Below are 14,774 nucleotides of genomic sequence, written 5' to 3'. Positions count from 1 at the left end.
CACGAGAAGCTACTGGCAAGCTTTCTCACATACCCATGTTAGCCGAATCCTGGACTCGAACCCACGCAGACAGAGGTGAGATGGCAGTGATCCGTAATGGAGAGCGCTTTAGACCACTCGGCCACTCGGGGCCCCTTGAATGCAGTAAACATGGTATAGATATTACACTCCACACAGAAAGCACAGTTTACAGTGTAGGTATTACACTGAATACGGTAAGTACTGCTCAGGCATTACATTGAGGGTAATTAACATATTAAATATTAGGTGTCAAAGTCTTGCAATTAAATATTCTAACAATAAGTTCAGAATAGAAACAGTCATTCTGCTTTATAAAATACATAAATTATTCAGTATCTTTTCTTATGGCACAGGTTGGCATGGATTGACAGCTCTCCACAAGGCATGCCTGGGAGGAGATACAGCAGTAGTGGAAATCCTTCTGAAGGCTGGAGCTGATCCCAATGCTAAAAATGATTTTGATGAAACACCACTCCACTATGCTTGTAAACGTGGAGTGCCTAGCATTGTCCAGGTTCTGATGAATTATGGAGGGGATTTAAATCTCAAAGACAGAAATGACAGAGGTCCTGTCCACCATGCAGCACAGACTGGAAGTGTGTAGGTATCTTGTGAAGAAATGTTTTAGATACTACCATTTCTGTGTTCATTTGAAAGAGAGGCATTTCTGTCAGGGTAAAATAAGTATACGATTCATGGTTTTGTAATTACAATAAGACTTTGATAGATTGTTCCCATTTTTACAAGACCACCCCTTCTGCTGCAGAAAAGTGCCTTATAGAAGTGGATTCCTTCCAAGAGGGAGATCTCACATATATGAGTATTATAATAATAACAAAGGCTTAACAAATGGTAAAGACTGCACCAGTGGCCTAGTGATTAGAGCATCCGCCATGGATGTGAGAGGTTGCGGGTTTGAACCCCAGTCGAGTCATAACAAAGACTTATAAAATGGTTCTAACAGCTGCCTCTCTAGGCATTCAGCATTAAGAGGTTAGTGATAGGACTGGTCGGCCTGGTGTCAGGATAATGTGACTGGGTGGGACATCATGTTACGTGTCTGCGGCATGATGCCCTAGTGCTAGACATCACTATAAACTGCCACACTGAAGACATTGTAGCAATATGAGTGAAGAATAGTTAAAGCTGCATAAAAATCCAAATCACACACATACACACAAACAGATAGTAAAATATTAAATATTTTCATTTCAAAATCACATGAATGTCACAGAATCAATATTATAAAACTTATGTAAAAGTTTTTTCAAATAATTTGTGAATTACCTACAAATCATGAAGCAAAACCATTTAATAACCATGTCAATAAAATCAGATCTCAACCATCTGATCCAGGTAAGGTTATGGTATCATAGCTACCTCCATCCATTCCATTTTTATACTGCAGCAAAATATATATTGACAATGTTTATTTTAGTTTCTCTGATGTCAGATTTCTTGGTATAGATCTCATTTTTGTTTAGTCTCTTTGTTTTAGCTGTTCCATATATTAAACTGAAAATATCTGATGACATTTTGCACTTTTTGCAACAACCTATTACTTCATTGGCAACCATACCATTTTCAAATAAAATCAATGCTTCTATGGTAAATTCCAGTGTCTGCTTAGGCAATTAAGCAAAATCCTTGGTATTCAAATAGGAAGTAAACTTCTCACATGATTGACAGATTTTTATATGGTACCCTTTCATGTACATCTTGTAATCTAACAAAGTGTCAGTGTGTTGAATTTAAAAATCAAGACATATTCTTAAGATTTCCAAATGTAGACATTAATCTGTGTCTGCTCTTGAGGAGTAAATTCAACATATTTGAGTAATCTGCTTCGACCCACGGTTGAGTATTTTCTTGGGCAAATAACATAACTTGAACCCACAGCACATGGTACATGACTGATATCTCACAGAATAGCACAAGGCGTATGACTATGATATCTCAGTATAAGACATGGCACATGACTGTACTCTCTTACAGCATAGCACAAGGCATATGACTATGATATTTCAGTATAAGACAATGCACATGACTAATCTTTTACAGCATAGCACAAGGCATATGACTATGATATCTCAGTATAAGACATGGCACATGACAAATCTCTTACAGCATAGCACAAGGCATATGATTATGATATCTCAGTATAAGACATGGCACATGACAAATCTCTTACAGTATAGCACAAGGCATATGACTATGATATCTCAGTATAAGACATGGCACATGACAAATCTCTTACAGCATAGCACAAGGCATATGATTATGATATCTCAGTATAAGACATGGCACATGACAAATCTCTTACAGCATAGCACAAGGCATATGATTATGATATCTCAGTATAAGACATGGCACATGACTAATCTCTTACAGCATAGCACAAGGCATATGACTGATATCTCAGTATAAGACATGGCACATGACAAATCTCTTACAGCATAGCACAAGGCATATGACTGATATCTCAGTATAAGACATGGCACATGACTATAATCTCTTGCATCATAGCACAATGCATATGATTATGATATCTCAGTATAAGACATGGCACATGACTAATCTCTTACAGCATAGCACAAGGCATATGATTATGATATCTCAGTATAAGACATGGCACATGACTAATCTCTTACAGCATAGCACAAGGCATATGACTGATATCTCAGTATAAGACATGGCACATGACAAATCTCTTACAGCATAGCACAAGGCATATGATTATGATATCTCAGTATAAGACATGGCACATGACTAATCTCTTACAGCATAGCACAAGGCATATGACTATGATATCTCAGTATAAGACATGGCACATGACAAATCTCTTACAGCATAGCACAAGGCATATGATTATGATATCTCAGTATAAGACATGGCACATGACAAATCTCTTACAGCATAGCACAAGGCATATGATTATGATATCTCAGTATAAGACATGGCACATGACTAATCTCTTACAGCATAGCACAAGGCATATGACATATCTCAGTATAAGACATGGCACATGACAAATCTCTTACAGCATAGCACAAGGCATATGACTGATATCTCAGTATAAGACATGGCACATGACTAATCTCTTACAGCATAGCACAAGGCATATGACTGATATCTCGGTATAAGACATGGCACATGACAAATCTCTTACAGCATAGCACAAGGCATATGACTATGATATCTCAGTATAAGACATGGCACATGACAAATCTCTTACAGCATAGCACAAGGCATATGACTATGATATCTCAGTATAAGACATGGCACATGACAAATCTCTTACAGCATAGCACAAGGCATATGACTGATATCTCAGTATAAGACATGGCACATGACTATAATCTCTTACAGCATAACACAAGGCATATGATTATGATATCTCAGTATAAGACATGCCACATGGCTGTAATCTCTCACAGCATAGCACTTGGCAAGTGACTATATATCAAAAAGTATAGTATTACTGTGATATTTAGTACATGAAGAAAAATCTCAAAAGATTTTGGACCGTTATAGATGTCTATATCTTGCAAGTGGTTCATATTGAGATGCATGTTTGAGTATACAGGAGAATGGAGTATGATGCAGATTAATTCATTGAGGATTTTGTTCATCACACAATCAGCAAGTTATTAAAAGTGAACCCAAAAGGACAATTTGTTCAGATATTGCATCAGTACAAATGTATGGCATATAAAGAAAACAACAACAAAAAAAGTCTTGCAGAAAATTTTGTAAAATTTCAGTCTGGTGCTATCAATGTTATCATATATTTGTTAACGGTTGAATTTACCGAACAATGACTAGTCATCAAGAATTTATTATCTTATAGAGTTTACCTGTCATTTGGATGCACATACATGTATAATAGTAAGCGAAATACATTTCCTTTGTAATTATATACATGTATGTAGAGATTTTAACAAGCATAACTTCTTTTTTTCAGGTCCATGTTACACTATCTAGCCATGCAGAACTTAAGCTTCACAGATGAAGATGTAAACAAACAGAATGCACTTCACATTGTTTGTGGATTTGGTCATCTTGATGCATTCAAATATCTGATGAGGAAAGGAGTAAGATTGTTTGGTTGTACAGCACTCACTTATTACAAAGCCCATCATTATAACATGGGCGTTGTTTATCATTATGCATTAGGTAGTATACTTTAAGGACATTATTATAACAAGGGAGTACTGTATAATGTACTTCATTAGAAGGCAATCACAACATTAGGTAGTATACTTTAAGGACTTCCTTTTAACAAGGGAGTACTGTGTAATGTACTTCATGATAAGGTAGTCACATTAATAAGTGATATACTCAATGAACATCATTATAATGAGGGTGTACTGTATAATGTTCATCAGTATAAGACAGTCACGTTGTTAGTATAGTTTATGGACATCATTATAATGGAATACTCTATAGTGTACTTCATTATCACACTATTAATTGGTATACTCTGGACAGCATTATAATGAAGGAGTGCTGTATTATGTACTTGCTGTTGTTGTAGGGTTTAACACCATTTTTCAGCACAAGATAGACTATACATGGTGGCCAGTATAACTGGTGGAGAAAGAACCCTGGAAAATCCCAGCAAGAACCACCAACCCACAATAAGCTACTGGCAAGCTTTCTCATATACCCCCATTAGGCGAGCCTGGGACTCAAACAACAGACGCAGACAGAGGTGAAATGGCAGTGATCCGTAATGGTGAGTGCTTTAGACCACTCAACCACTCTGGGCCCCTTTAATGTACTTTATTATCCCAATGTTAATTGGTATACTTGATGGAGAGCATTATAATGAAGGAGTACTGAATTTCATTATCCCACTGTTAATTGGTATACTCGATGGACAGCAATATAATGAAGGAGTACTGTAGAATGTACTTCATTATCACACTGTTAATTTGAATACTCTATGGACAACATTATCATGGAGTACTGTATAATAATATACTTCATTATCACACTACTACTTTGTATATTCTATGGACAGCATTATAATGAAAGAGTACTGTAGAATGTATTTCATTATCACACTGTTAATTTGTATACTCTATGGACAGCTTTATCATGGAGTACTGTATGATGTACTTAATTATCACACTGCTAATTTGTATACTGAATGGACAGCCTTATAATGAAGGAGTACTGTAGAATGTATTTCATTATCACACTGTTAATTTGTATACTCTATGGACAGCATTATCATCAGAGGTCTCACTAGGATTTTAAAACTAGGAGTCCAGGACTCCCATTTTGGTAAAATTAGGAGTCCCACCATCAAAAGTTGCAGTCCCTTCTTTCCTACAGAATCAACACAGACGTGAGTGAATCTAGTTTTAGATGGAGATGTTTTCGTAATGTAATCACTCACTTTAATATAGCTTCATTACAACAGTCCATTGACAGGATTACAAATTTATGGTTTATTTGTCTACGTCCTTGTAGTAATTTTAGGCAATGGTTAAATAGTATCTGATTTGCTGTTTTTTCCTGTATTGTTGCAAATACGTGTCAAGTTCCACAACATAGCATTGTCCCATATGTTTCTGACCTACATAATTTGTATTTTTAAGTTAAATCTTTAATAAAATAATACCTTGGCTTTGCTTTCAATGATTTGTATATTTTTCTGAAAATATTTGTCCAATGATTTACGAAAACAGACTAATAAACTGGTACATCCCAGACTTAGCAAAGTCCACCATTATTTCCCGTTAGGCCTACTGGTTCACTTACCGTTTCAAACTAATTTTATGATGAAATAGTGTATCAGAGGCAGTTAATATATATCCAGATCACTGATTCTAATCTTAAAACACATGTTTATATGTTTTATCATCAAAGGATATCATGCAGGAAATTGATAGTTGCTACCTTACTCGGAAAAAGGTTAATGGTCAGTCAGCTATCAAAACATGCTTGTGAATGGGCAAGAGTTTGTTTGTCAATGTAATTGATATCAGAACTAGGCCTAGCTACTGATGACTTGATGAATACATTTCGCTACAACACTAGAACTAACCAGGCTATGGCAAGGGGAATTTTAAAAAAAGTATGGTCAGTCAATGTACCTCTTAAATAGCTCTTGTTCGTCCATCAGAGTGATACTGAATTTTGCCAATCCAAGTAAGGACTTATTCCAGACACTAAGCTAGGCATCACACACTTTCTTACAGTTACACTTAGCTACTGTCCTATCCGAACTATCAATTCTAGCAGTTTTAGCACTCTTCTGAATCTCGTTACAATCTTCGTCAGTTTGCCATTTAACCCAAAAATACTTATCCAAATTTACGAATGACATTTTGTCTAAGTCTCATCATGTCTTGAATCTGAGGTCACATGCACTACTTATTCCAATACATTTGGAAATGAACACAATAACAAAAGCTAAAGTTGTTTTTGCATCTCTGGGTCTTTTTTACTCTGAATTCAATCACTGTAAATATAAGTACATTTACCCACCCAGCCACCAGTCAGATCCTTTGAACTTGCCACCCAGCTATTGCATCATGTTCTTTTTGATGTACTCTTATAATGGCAACATGTATGTACATCACGGGGTCTTTCAGTCACTGAATGCTGTCATTGTAAATATCAGCACAGCTAACTGTTCAACACATTTTCCCAAAAGCAGGTGGCTGAAGCAGGACTGGTAAGTTTTTGAATTTTGCCACACACCTATTACATGTGTACGGAAGACTCCCATCTCAGTGATTTTCTGTGTCCCAGATCAAAACTTGGCATCCAAATACGCGTAATTAAACATTTCCGAGATCTCTGATCATGGAGTACTGTATGATATACTACATTATCACACTACTAATTTGTATACTCTATGGACAGAATTATAATAAAGGAGTGCTGTAGAATGTACTTCATTATCACACCATTAATTTGTATACTCTATGGACAGCATTATCATGGAGTACTGTATGGTATACTTCATTATCACACTACTAATTTGTATACTCTCTGGACAGCATTATAATGAAGGAGTACTGTAGCATGTACTTCATTATCACACTGTTAGTTGTATACTCTATGGACAGCATTATAATGAAGGAGTACTGTAGCATGTACTTCATTATCACACTGTTGTATACTCTATGGACAGCATTATCATGGAGTACTGTATAATATACTTCATTATCACACTACTAATTTGTATACTCTATGCACAGTATTATAATGAAGGAGTTCTATAGAATGTACTTCATTATCACACTGTTGTATACTCTATGGACAACATTATCATGGAGTACTGTATAATATACTTCATTATCACACTACTAAGTTGTATACTCTATGCACATTATTATAATGAAGGAATACTATAGAATGTACTTCATTATCACACTGGTAATTGGTATACTCTGTGGACAGCATAATAATGAAAGTATTATATAATGTACTTCATTATCACACTGTTCATATGTATAATGTTTCAACAGCATTATAAAGAGGGATTACTGTATAATGTATGTCAGTATAAGGCAGTCATATTATTAGGTGATATACTGTTAGGCAGATAAATCAGCCCCTCCCCCGTGATGATATTGATTTTTGGTTTAGGGGCTGATATCATTTATTCATTAAAAGCTGCTATTATTTGCAGAAAAGTTTGGCTGCACACATCAGTGTACATTTTATACACACTCCATTATATCTTGTGGCTGTGGAACTACTGTTGGCTGAAGGGTTCTTTTGGTGACATGTGCATTATATTTCTGGAGCAAATCCTGTTTGGTGACTTGTAAATATACATGGAATAGCACAACCATCTGCCCTGTGGCCATTTTGAATTTCATGCTGGATATGGTTGTTACCAATTACCTGTATGTGTCTTAAGCATATGCAGGTTTGTTCCAGAAGATTTGCTTGAAGCAAAATTTTTCATTTTAATGAACAGGTGACATGAGATGCACATATCATCCATCAGTATCAACACAGATCTTGGGGGTGGGGTTGATTTATTGGACAAATGTACTCTATGGACAGCATTATAACAAGGGAGTAGTTGTAATTTGCTTCATTATAATAGTCACATTAATGAGTGGTATGCTCTATGGACAGTATTATGAGAGAGTACTGTATAATGTTCTTCATTATAAGGCAGTTACATTACTATGTGGTAAACACTATGGATAGCATTATAATGAGGGTGTACTTATAATGTACTTCATTATAAGTCAGTCACATTATTAAGTGGTATACTCTATAGACAGCATTATAACAAGGGAGTACATGTAATGTGCTTCATTATAATATTGTAACAGATTGTGGGGGGGTATGGGCTAACTTGTGTAAACGTAATAATAAATTTCAAGAATGCTCAGTGTCAGGACCTATTTATTTTGACTATGAAATTGTGATAAGATGCTTAATACAAGAAATGTGACTAAAACATGAATGTATGTGTTTGATTATGTGTAACATATGCAATACACAAATGCTATAATATGCTGGCCTTCATAACCTTAACGTAATCATTCAGCGAGAAATGGACGACACACAGAGTAAGTATTTTGAAAGTTAACCCTAAATTCTTAGTGTGGCGGAGATAGCTGCTTATTTATATGACACAATATTACTTTTATATTAAGCTTGAATCAATAGCAGTGAATTGACTTTGTTTGAATTGAATTGATTCCTATTGTTGTACAATATATAATTCCAGTCTATTTTTGAGAAAAAAGAAATTAAAATTTGTAGACTTGTCTTATTTTTATAAGTATCTATGAGCTTTTTAATGCCATCCAATAAAGTTGTAATTATAACTACCTCAATGCAGTGCTCTTTTATATGTGGAGAGATGTTGATAGAAGCGCTAATGTTGACAGCTATCTGCCGAATTTCAAATTTCACTCCTATTTATACTCTTCGGAAAGTAGTCATGTGATGTAAATTTAACCATTCATTGCTTGTCCGGGACGCCGAACAGGTCTGATGGTGCCGAACAGATACTCTACAACCAGCAACACAAACTGAGGGTTAATATACAATTTAACTATCATCACTTGTCCGTTCACACTCTGTCATTAGCAAATATATAAACATTGCGTATTTTGTCGTGTCTGTCAAACGTCAACATACTTGAAATCGTAACCAAGACAGTTAAGCTTGGGAGAAGAGTACACAACTACCGATGAATGCTGATAACATTGAAAATATATTGACCAGCATAAAAATGAAGAATACACCATTAAATATTCAAAACATACTTATTCTAGTTTAAAAGAAGGCCAGCATTTACAATCAACAAGTGAAATTTAATTAAAAAAATGTGAACTTGACAAATTTACTGTGTGGAACCGGTCATGTGATCTAGTGTCAGCCATCTTGCCTGCAGGCATATTTTCGTGATGTCAGCTGTTGGAGTCATTGAGCTTAGTGCTATTCGAATGATGAGTTGACATGGGAATTTAAGGGTGATAAACATGTTTCTTGGTGTGACAAATTCATATGAAATAAGATTCCAGAAGATTTTGTGAGTATTTAACGATGTGCGAGGTTGAATTTGATGACGCATGTTACCACATGACCGGCAATCACACTTGACATAAACATGAACGGTTTAATACAAATATCAAGGTAAGTCGCGATCTATACATTTCTGATACATTACAGTGTTTAAATTCATTCTTTTAGCAGTTTATATATTCATTGACATGAACAACATGTTAAATTTATGACATAGAAAAACCACCCTTCCCATCCATCATATTATAGCTTTAGAGCCCCTAGGTCTATTACACCATAGTCACATTCTTATGTGGTATAATCTGGACAGTATTATGAGAGAGTGCTGTATAATGTACTTCATTATAAGGCAGTCACATTATTAAGTGGTATAATCTGGGCAGCATTATGAATGGGTACTTATAATGTACTTTATTGTAAAGCAGTCACATATTATGTGATAAACTCTTCCAACAGCATTATAATGAGGGAGTACTTTTTCTTCTCAGTGCGCTGAATTTTATTAGTATCTAAGTTGCAAAGCACTTGAAAAACACTGTCAGATGTAAAAATAATTGTGAAATTTAGAGGAGAAATCTTCACATGTTTAAAAGAAATGTTACTGCATCTTTCAGGCAATGGTATATCGAGGTCATGCAGTTATAGCTTAGAAAAGTTTGATGAATAATGACGCTCTAACATTTGAGCGAGATACAGATGATTTTGTGTGTAATCCATCATTCCACCATGAGTACCTCCTAAGATGACTGATTTGCTGCCTAGAAAAACAAATCCCCTCAAAATATATCAGGCAGGCAGTTCTACTTTGAGACATTGTTCATTTCATAAGATAAATTTTATTGAAAACTAAATGGTGAAAGTTAACAACCCAGACAAAAAATAAACTGAAGATTAGGAACCAGGTTAACAACATAAGCAAAGGAGAAACTTCATACTAATTATTGCGAGGTAAATAAGAACACATTTGTTAGACATAAACATAATTCCACATAGCAAATCCCACAGGTTCAGAACTCCTTATACAGTAATTTTTCATTCTCGTCTCAAGGCCTCTGCAAATTGCAAAAATGACCAACATTTCATGACGCTTACTTAACTTTGACTTTTTTATTGTTGTTTTACAAAAGCCCTTGCATTTTTTCCAAGTACTTTTATCTTCATGATGGGGAGGATTTAGTCTGAAAAGATTTGCAACTTCCATTATGACAGTTGTAGAACAAAAAATATTTGAAAAGTTATTTTCTTCAAGGTTTAAAGTTCATTAATTTGCCATTTAACTTCAAAGCTAAATCATTTGTTACTTTAACAAACATTTTTTCTTCATCTCACATGAAATTTATATAATCCTTATATATTTCTCTGCTTTCCTCCATCATTCAATTGTTCTAACTATTCATTTGTCTAGTATAAAAATTTTCTAGTTTTGCCACATATCACTCTAGATGAGGAATGATTTCAAGAAAGTCAGTGATGTAGCAAATAGATTTATAGATTTCTATGATTTAACATCAAGAAAGTCAATGATGTAAGAAATAGATATATAGTTTTCTGTCATTTGACATAAAGAAATTCTGTGATGTGACCAATAAATATAAAAGCAACTTACTAAGATAATTACTATTATTTTATTTAATGATATGCACTTGTGTTAAATTATATTTTGATAGAGATGTGACCCCTCCTTGCCTGATGGGGAAGGAAACACGCCACTCCACATCTGTGCTAGGGAAGGTTACCAGCATGGCAGCTGGATCCTCTTGAGACGCCTGGGAATGTCAGCATTACAGACAAAAAACCACAGTGGTTACACACCCCTAGATCTGGCAAGACAACATGACAAATACCAGTAAGTTTCTTTTGGCATAGTGTTCCATTACCTTTCCATGCAACACGGTTACACACCCATAGATCCTCCCCAGACATAGGGCTACACACCTCTATAGATCTTGCCAGACACTACCACAAGTTCACATATGTTATTTCTCATGATAAAATGCCATAACCTGCCCAGGTATCTTGTGAATCACTTATACCACACAAACCAATTTTACACCTCAAGAACCAACCTATCATTGAAGAGTGCCATCTGTCATATACAACAAATCACAGATGAGGTGGTATTATGCTGATTGCATATAGGACACTTATACTGGACTCATGCATAGAGGATACGTATACCAGACTCGTGCATTTAGGACACGTATACTGGACTTAAGCTGAGATGAATAGACACATTATTTTGCTGACATTTGGTTGTGAAGGATAATCTTTGTGTTATGAAACAACATTGATGCTCAAACTGGTTACATTGCTTAACAAAGTTTCTCCTGCAAATACACTACCTGATGATCACATTACATTAGGATATCTTTCACACACACACACACACACACACACACACACACACATATATATATATATATATATATATATATATATATATATATATATATATATATATATATATATATATATATATATATATATATATATATGACAAAGGGAAGCAACACTTACAGGTTAACTCCCCTTTCTACCCATTAGGAGTCTACCAGTTTAAATCAGTTTTTCACTTCCCACTCCATGTGCTAGTTCTTTAAATTTTATAAGTTAAATTTAATCATCCACTTTTCTATTCAGTAGTAAAGTAAGTATATATGATTTTTTATGGTTAATACTTTTACACTAGTAAAGTGTGTGCTAAGTGGACAGAATGCATAGTCTAATGGAAAAATAGACCAAGGGCCACTAAATAAGAGCAATATCTATTGGCCCTCCACCCCCACATGATGATTCAGAAGACATCTGATGAATGGCTGCCTCCACTTACCATTATATATATCTACAAGGTCAAAGTATCTGTTGATGTAGACAACGAAGACCATAGGCCACCAATTAGGATATTGCCTCAGATAGCAAAAGTTGCAGAATTGACCAGACATCTAACAGAAAAAATTTGTGACTCTGGTAATGCAAAAGCCTATTTTCCATGAGTCATTTGCCAGCTAGCTTCTTGTCTTGCTGATGCAAGTTGCACTCTGATGCATATTGTTTGGAAATATGTAATGTTGACAAGGATGTTTCTGCTTTTGGCATGACTTTACCACTTTGTTATAAAGTGGATTGGCAAGTCTTCAATTCTACCTCCAAGCTAGTGAGGAACATTATATCAGCTTCCTCACTGAATAGCCATGGCCAGGTAAATTAGAAGAGTTATACACCCCTACTTCTTACTGCCAGGCCTGGAGTGGAGATAGAAAAGTTTTCCTCCTCCAAGCCACTCGCCATGCATCAGTGTCTTATATTTTACCCTACCTGCTAGCGACCCACCTGTAGGCACCAGACTCGTCCATTTTCATTAGCCTTAGATCAGTCTCTTTCTGCAAAATGATTTGTTGATCCATGTCTTGTCAGAGGGCCTAAGAATATCATTTATCTGGCCTCCCGCTTTTGATGCCCCCCTCCATGATGTAAACCGAAAGTGATCCCATGAAGGTGGATATACTACAGAAGGAGATAAATCTTTTAATCCAAATTGCTTCTGGTAATAAAGTCATGTGGCAAATTGAGACATGTGATGAAACTCAGCAGGCCTTACCGATTCATTTTGGCCCCGAAATTCAGGATGGAGATGGAGGAGTCTCTCTGCCTTTCACTGTGGCTTGATGACTACATAATCAGTTTATAGCTGCCCAGTGCATATTTTCACATTCCAGTCCATATGAAATCATGCAGATATCTTTGTTTCACCTATTCTGGCACAGTATATCAGTTCTGTGTTCTTTCTTTTGGCCTAAACTTGGGCTTTCACAAGAATGTTAGACTGTAATCTCAAGGTTCAGTATGACCTCTACAGTGCGGCAGCATACTTGGACAACATTCTTCAAAAACAATGGGTAAGTTAAAATTTGCTCCTAGATATGAATAACGTTTTTACCCTTATGCACAACCTTGGTTGGATAATAAACATGGAGAAGTCTGATCTTATTCCTTATTATTATCATTTTGTCCATCTCGATGTGGAATTCATTTCACACGTCAGTCTCGCATGTCTCCCTCCCAAATACATTGAAAACATGGTTCTTGCATCCAAGAGGATTTCAGACAAAACATTTGCATTGTGGATAGAGTTTCCTCACCTCCTTGGCCTGTTCAGTGGAGTGGAAGATTTGTTACACCATGGCCACTTTTATACTACACCATTACAAATGGCTCTTCTACCCCAATGGTCACCTTTCACAGGCCATTCTCTAGATCACAATACTATGATATCGACCCACATAAAATTTTTCCTTCTCCAGTAGCAAGACAGGATGTGACTCACAGCATGAATACACCTCAAAAATCCACAACTGGTAATCACAATTTGTACACGTCAGACTGCCTGGTTGGTGAGCACACTTGCTACTGGACTTTAAGATGGTCAGTGGCAAGTGGACATGGCCAGAGAAGGCTCTTCACATCAACCTCCTGGAAATGATAGCCATCTTCAATGCATTAAACAACTGGGTAGATCGTTTGCATGGACATACAGTCCTGATACTGTCAAACACTTCAGTAGTGGTCATGTACCTTCTAAAACATGGAGGGACAGAATCACCAGACTTTTGTGTCATGCTATGGGATTACCTTCAGTGTTTTGCCCCATACCAGATAAATATTCAGGCCTGCCACATACCAGGATGGTCCAACATTTTAGCTGATTCATTTTTAAGGAGAGGACAACTTCTGCACTCAGAGTGTTTTCTCTTTTCTTCCACATTCAGTAAAAAAATTTCACCCTATGGGGCCACCCTACAAAAGATCTTTTCATGACAAGGTGAAACAATAAATTGCCAACCCTCATCTCCCCTTTTATGGACCTGCTCTATCAGTCCACTGAGAGAGAATGTGGGCCTACACCTTCTCTCCATCAGTTCTGATACCAAAAGTAGCCTATGAGTAAGGGACATGAACTGCCAGAGAGTTCTGATCATCTCAATAAAATGGGACAAATCCTGGATATATCCACACCATGCTCACTCACTTTTTTCCGAAAATTGAATTTCTCCTTAGTGTTGACATGGCTTAATTCATCCAAGTTTGAACCCCTGTCAACCACTTCCATGCATGCAGTTCCATCTCAACAGTTGTCCTAATGACACAACCTGGTTTCATTGCCAAAAACAGGTTGGTATCAATAGGCAACAAACAAATAACTATTTGTCCCCTCACTTCCACTGATATGTCTAGAG

The 14,774-nt window shown here is 36.1% G+C and overlaps 1 protein-coding gene across 2 annotated transcripts in view; it reads left to right on the top strand.

The window, feature by feature from the left end:
- LOC149803320 (palmitoyltransferase ZDHHC13-like) overlaps positions 1 to 14,774 on the top strand; it is a 57,143-nt gene that overhangs the window by 7,783 nt on the left and 34,586 nt on the right. For both annotated transcript variants that reach the window (XM_089953026.1, XM_089953025.1), the window contains exons 3-5: positions 375 to 621; positions 3,986 to 4,115; positions 11,208 to 11,386. In XM_089953026.1, coding sequence (XP_089809152.1) covers positions 375 to 621; positions 3,986 to 4,115; positions 11,208 to 11,386 — 556 coding nt within the window. The remainder of the gene's footprint in view (positions 1 to 374; positions 622 to 3,985; positions 4,116 to 11,207; positions 11,387 to 14,774) is intronic.

This window comes from Sinohyriopsis cumingii, chromosome 3 (assembly GCF_028554795.1).
Source record: "Sinohyriopsis cumingii isolate HCF-2022 chromosome 3, ASM2855479v2, whole genome shotgun sequence".
Lineage (NCBI taxonomy): Eukaryota > Metazoa > Mollusca > Bivalvia > Unionida > Unionidae > Sinohyriopsis > Sinohyriopsis cumingii.
The sequence above is the reverse complement of the archived record's forward strand: the minus strand, read 5'-3'. Positions and strand labels throughout refer to the sequence as shown.